A 5,735-nucleotide genomic window follows, 5' to 3' on the forward strand; every position below is an offset into this window, starting at 1 on the left:
TCTTGACGTACAGGCGTAGAACATGAGCGGGGTTTTTGGAAAGGGAAGGGGGAAGAAGTCGCGGGCTGGGTAGCACTTCACACATTCTGTTGCGGTGCTCTGTAGGACTGAAAATTAGTTAAGAATTTGCAGGTAGGTTTTCCTGTTTGTATACCTTGATTATTGGAGTGTACAGTTCCCTTATTGTCAAACCAACAAAGTTTCGTGAGTGTGCGCTAAATGGTATGTGTGAATAGCTGCAGAGGTTTGCAGTGCTTAAAGGGTTCAGCAAGGTGCATCTCAGCTTTCTTCCCCATTCATGTCAGAAACTGTATGGGGTGTGGGCATGGAAAGCCGTAATTTCATTCAAATAAAATTCTATTGCGTTTTCGCTGAGTCTAAAGTAAGTGTCCCACCAGAGGCTTTTGATATGGAGTGATTGTGACAGCCTTTGAGCATGGGATGTACTCATAGCGTGAGCAATCTGTGGCACCATGCGTCGGACGGCTCGTGCATAAGCATTGCAGTGCCAAGCAAATTTGGCTGTTCGTATGAAATCGTTAGAACGAGCTCTAGCTGGCCATTTTTCACCGTTGGTTTGTCCCAGAGTCCGAAAAGATAACAGCTATCTCTGACGGGGATTATAATATGGCGATCGTCCAGCACATAGAAAGCATTGCACGACTACACTCTGTGTGGTGTGCTGCTCGGGTGCTTTTTCTTCGAATCGGTTCAACTAGTAATCTCACTATCCGAACGCAATTGGTTTGTCGCTCTGGTTGACAGGGTGCCCTGTGGAGGCTTCTCAATTGAGAAGTTTTTCTTGATACGCCTAGCCGTAGGTTCACGGTAACTGCCTCAGAATGTAGAGATAGCATCATATGCTCCCCAAAATCAGATTGTAGAGCGGCTTTAGGTAGGTCATGAATATTTGAAAAAACACCTGGGCAAAGCTATTACCAGGAGACTTGTATTATTGCGGGTGCAGCATAATCAACTGCTCTTAATGCCTCGTTTGGGCCCCACCAGCTTCAGTGACTGGGAGGAGCCAGGGCTTGAAATCAAGCAGTCAGACGCGTTTTTTTCATATTTTCCTCCGATGTATTCGTTTACTTGTAGAAACAACCCAGGCTAAATCCGAGGAATATGTGTCTTGAGTGAGCCACCCATTTGCTCTAAAGCTGCGTATGCCCTTGACCCCAGCGTCTAGACTGGGTTAAGCTCCAGGGTGGTATTAGCTGAGCTCCAAAAATGATACAGACTACAAAAGAAGAGACTCAAAAACTGGAACTACGCGTCAGAGGTAGGCATATCTCCTGTTAACCGTGCTTTGGCGGCTGCGCGTCATTTCCACTGCAATGGGAGACTCCTCGTAGGGTTAGGTCTGGTGAAAGTTCCCTCCCACCACTTTGCTGCGTGAAGCTCTTAGGAGCTATTTTGAAGACTTTTCTTTCATTTGTATGGATGCCAACAATCTGTTCCATTTATTCCTCCTCTCTACATGCACATCATGCAGTTTCTTCGTGGTCTTGGCTGAGCACTGAACCCCAGTTCGAGCTCTTTCATCCCAATTTGTCGGCGACAAGAAGGTTTCCTCAATGCATGTGCCATCCGAAATCTGCCCGCACGCAGCTAAGAGTGTCTCATCGACAGAATGGGATGCCAAGGACGAAATTGTATCCATTGCGGTCTGATTATGCCATAGTATGGCATGTGCATATCCTTGAGTGTTCTGGCTGATCCACGAATCTTGCGGCTACTGCAGAAACTGAAAAACGAGTTAACGCGCTTATTTCAAGGAACCAAAGCGGAGCTGAGGCATCTGAGCTAACAAACGAAATTTTAGCCCTGCAGGATAAAATTTGTTCCCTGAGTGGGACCAGCGAGGTTTCTGTGTCACTCCTTGCCCAGCAACAAACGGTAAGAATCAGGCTTTGCTACTTATGTGTTTGCGTGTATATGTATGCAATTATGTGCACGGCCGTGATTTCGTCCCCTACCTCCGTTTTCCTCCTCTTTATCTCTCAGATTTTGAATCGATCGTCAGAGGCCCTGGCAAAACACCAACAGCAGATTGCACTATCCCGGCCTTTTTCATTTCAGCGGCAAGCTCCTGTTCCCCCGCAGCTCACTGCAACAAGCCGTCCTACCGAAAATGATGTGCAGCTGGAGCAGCGTCCTCCTGATAGTGTCACAGGGAGCGTCCTTAGGATTACGGGACTCTCCAGGAGAGTGTAAGTTTCAGAATGCCCCCTTCTGCTGCTTGGTGAGTACTGCAATGGGAAAAGTTATACTGCCCAGCTGCGTGGAGCAGTTCGACACTTTGACGGCGTGTTTGCAGCTTACTTGTTGGTCCTGGGGTGGCACGCGGAAGAGAGGTCTGGCTGAAGGACTTGGTAAATAACCCGTTTGCATGTTCCTCGTTCTGTGCATCGGATAAATCCCAGTCCCTTGAGTCAATTGTAACCAATACACCCTTTCTCCAATGTAGCTGCCTGTGGAGAAGCAGGCATCAAATATGCATTGGTGTGCAGGAGGGCTGCACGGTTTATATTGTTGACCAGATACCTTGTGCCCGGCTGGACAATATCCGGAATTCTGCAATACTGTACGGAAAACTATCTTCGCCTCATCCAGGCATTAGCACATTAGCGTAGTTGAATGAAGGGGGGGGCAAGTTCAACGCTATGAGAAGCAGGTTCAGCTGGACGACGGGTTTCTTTTGTGAAACAAACTGTGCGCAGGCTACTGCAGGTGTCCAGTGCCGCATGGCTGCAGAGCTGCAACAAATGCCTTTTTACCGTCCAAGCACAGCAGGTTGGTAGCCCAGATTGATGAGAATACAGCATATTGTGCACGATTCCACTGCCTGCCTAGCCAAGTGGAGTAACCTAATTACTATATTGTTGGAAAGCCGTTGCGCTCCTTGATGTTTCTTTGTACAGCTGCGCGTGCACGATTGTCGTGATGTTTGTTTTTTCCTAAATACGGCGTCATCTCCTATTATTGAGTCGTAAGCCTTCGGTGATCAGTTCTCCGTAGGTGCACATTTCGGGTAGGAACAGAAGCCTGACTATTAGGAAGTCACACGAGTATAGAAAAGCATAGATTAGTGCTGTGTATGTCTCGTGCTCAGGACCACTGAAGCGCTATTTGCAGCACCTATCTGCCGGCTACGGCAGAAGGGCTACTGTCTACAGCCTGTAGGGAAAGGGTGCAATGGGTTCCTGAATATAGCAAATGCTGTACCAATAGTTTCAATTTGCTAGTATTTGTCTACACGATTCCTGGATATTGTCACAGCGATCGCCAGAGGTGTCCTCTCGCCCAAGCAATACTTTCTACAATATCACCCCAGTGCTAGGTGTGCCCCACTCGCAGGCGGAGCTACAAAACAGTGGCCTTTGGCGAGACGTGAAGGATTTCGGATGGATTAAACGGCAGGTAAGATACGGATACCGCTAACACAAAGAGTATACACTCCACTGCATTTTTTGGTATCTTCGGTTAGCGTACTGTGGAGCAGATTTGAGAGCTTCGTCTTTTTACTCTTCTTTCTCTTGGTTTACCTCTGTGCGCAGCAATCGCCTAACTGGCGGTTGCTGGAGGGGCCAGAACCGCGAGTGTACCCACTGTACTGTGACGCGATCGGAGATTTTTCTGGAGCAACTCACAAAGGGGCATCTGCAGATGAAATGGCTAGTATTGACGCGCGGATCAGCAGTGACTTATCGGAGGTCACTGCCAAAGACTGGCGGCTAAAGGGTATCCCCCGTCTTTTTTCGGTGGAGGGTTTGGCGCAGCATCCAACTGCTGCCAAAACGGCAGCCGCTATCGTTGCAGAGTCCTTGCTGCAGCCACCAGAACAGCCACTAAACATGCCTGGTCAGTGCGGAAGAGAAAAGGAAGCTGACTCATATGAAATTAAGTAGAGCCAAGGTGATTTAGACCGCCACCCATTTTTTCGTACTCTCCTTGTAATGTCCTCTTGGTACAAGCATAACTTCTTGCTACTAGCACTTGGAAATGACTCTATAAGAATCGCACCCTAATGCATCCTCGAAGGGTAGGTCAAAGCGGGGTAAAAAGCTCATGTGCTGCTGTGGCTGAGCCACAGGCATAATGCCATAATGAGGGCAGCGGAGTTTATTAATCATACTCTTCACCCTAAGTATGTTTTGCAAAGCATCTATGGGACAGCACACACACGTGATTGGATATCGACCGTTTAGGCCTTTCCAATTGTGGGGACAAGCACAGGGGCTCTTATGGGTTGTACGATGATAATATTTAAAGAGCTACACAATATCGAGAGGAGAGAGAGGGCTTTGTCTCAATTCATGAAGTCCACCAGTAAGTGCAGTACCTTTTGTACTGAGTACTGGAGCGGACGAGTATACTTGTGCATCTTTTCTTCACCTGTAACGTTCGTTGTTAGATTTAGATGAAGAGGCGCTTAAAACTAGACTCAAACCAAAGTAAATGGACAGCTACTGCGTGTGCTCGCAAAAAGAGCTCCCTGTTCCCCCTCCTCGGGCGCCCTGCAACTTCCGGCATGGGGTAGGACAGGTCGGGTGCACGTTGCTGCACCTTTTGAGCATTCCGAACATTCACAGCAATTGCCTGTAGCATCCAGCGCACACGCACACATCGCGCGCACTTGTATCGATCCAACGCTGTTGTGCAATAAGCAATATATATACCAACAGCCGAGCTAATATGTCGATTCTGTACTAATTTTAAGCCTGAATAACTAGTGTACTAGGAAGGGGTTAATTGTAGCTCAGGCGGCTTCACCGCACGTTCTGGTTCGACTACTTATCTTCATCTACCGATTTTGCTTACTAATTCCCTGTTATTAATGTAGAGCTACTTGACACACTCGGGACTATATGCAGGCCTTATGAAGTGTGATATCTCCACATTCTGCTGTCAGCGTGCTTTGTTGCTTGGGCCTGGACTACTGCGTGCAGCCATTGCTTCAGGAGGCGCGGTTGCATTGCTAGCCTAGTGTACATTCCGTATCCCCATACATCATTTTCAGTATTGTCCTTTGTCGTAGCAGGAGGCTCACATATTGTAGCAATCAGGCGACAGGGAGCTAACGTACCGCCATGGTCATGTTCCTTTGGTCCCAATTTCGTTCGTGGGTAGTGTATTTGTCTCTTCACGTCAATATATCTCTAGCGGCGAACGCCTATTTTCCATTCTCGCTTGGGTTGTTGATCTTGTTTCTGTGTGCCTGGATAGTGGCCACAGTGCACTAACTCTCGTGCTGCCGTGCTCACATTTTGTTCGAATGCAGAGGGGTACGATCTAAGGGCGACCGGTTTAAAGTAACGCAGATAGCCTCCAAACGACGTGCATGACTTTACTCCGGGAAAGTGGATCACATAATTCGTAACTGCAACGACATGCAAACGAGCCAAAGAAGTTGAACACGCGGATGGGACCCAAGAGAAGCACGATGCTTAGTTAGCACAGAAGGCTAAACACCAAAACGCGAAAATTTCCATCCTGCATAGCAGCGATGAGCGAAACCCCAAGAAATCAAGGAGTAGCCACTATGCTTACGCATCAACTAGCACGCCAAGATTTTTTGTAGGCTTGCGCCTAATTGCTGATATCCTTTCCCTGGCTTGCTGCAGTCACTGCTCCTCTGACCGAGCTACTGTGAAAACGGCAGGCTGCAGCCTGGGAAGAAAAGGCTGATGCTGCAACGAAAACGTTTACCGGCCTCGCTGCACCTCCTCCGG

At 48.1% G+C, this 5,735-nt stretch overlaps 1 protein-coding gene across 1 annotated transcript; it reads left to right on the forward strand.

Moving 5' to 3' along the window:
* Nucleotides 1-1,728: 1,728 nt before the first annotated feature.
* On the forward strand, nucleotides 1,729-3,911 carry LOC34622380 (tubulin-specific chaperone C; the record flags this gene model as incomplete). The annotated part of the gene is made up of 7 exons (XM_026334594.1): nucleotides 1,729-1,899; nucleotides 2,008-2,213; nucleotides 2,321-2,375; nucleotides 2,514-2,587; nucleotides 3,116-3,157; nucleotides 3,249-3,423; nucleotides 3,561-3,911. Coding segments are annotated over 7 exons (1,074 nt in total), but the record flags the coding sequence as incomplete, so codon positions are not given.
* Nucleotides 3,912-5,735: the final 1,824 nt, after the last annotated feature.

This window comes from Cyclospora cayetanensis, unplaced genomic scaffold (genome assembly GCF_002999335.1).
Source record: "Cyclospora cayetanensis isolate NF1_C8 unplaced genomic scaffold, CcayRef3 CcayRef3_contig_451, whole genome shotgun sequence".
Taxonomy (NCBI): Eukaryota; Apicomplexa; class Conoidasida; order Eucoccidiorida; family Eimeriidae; genus Cyclospora; species Cyclospora cayetanensis.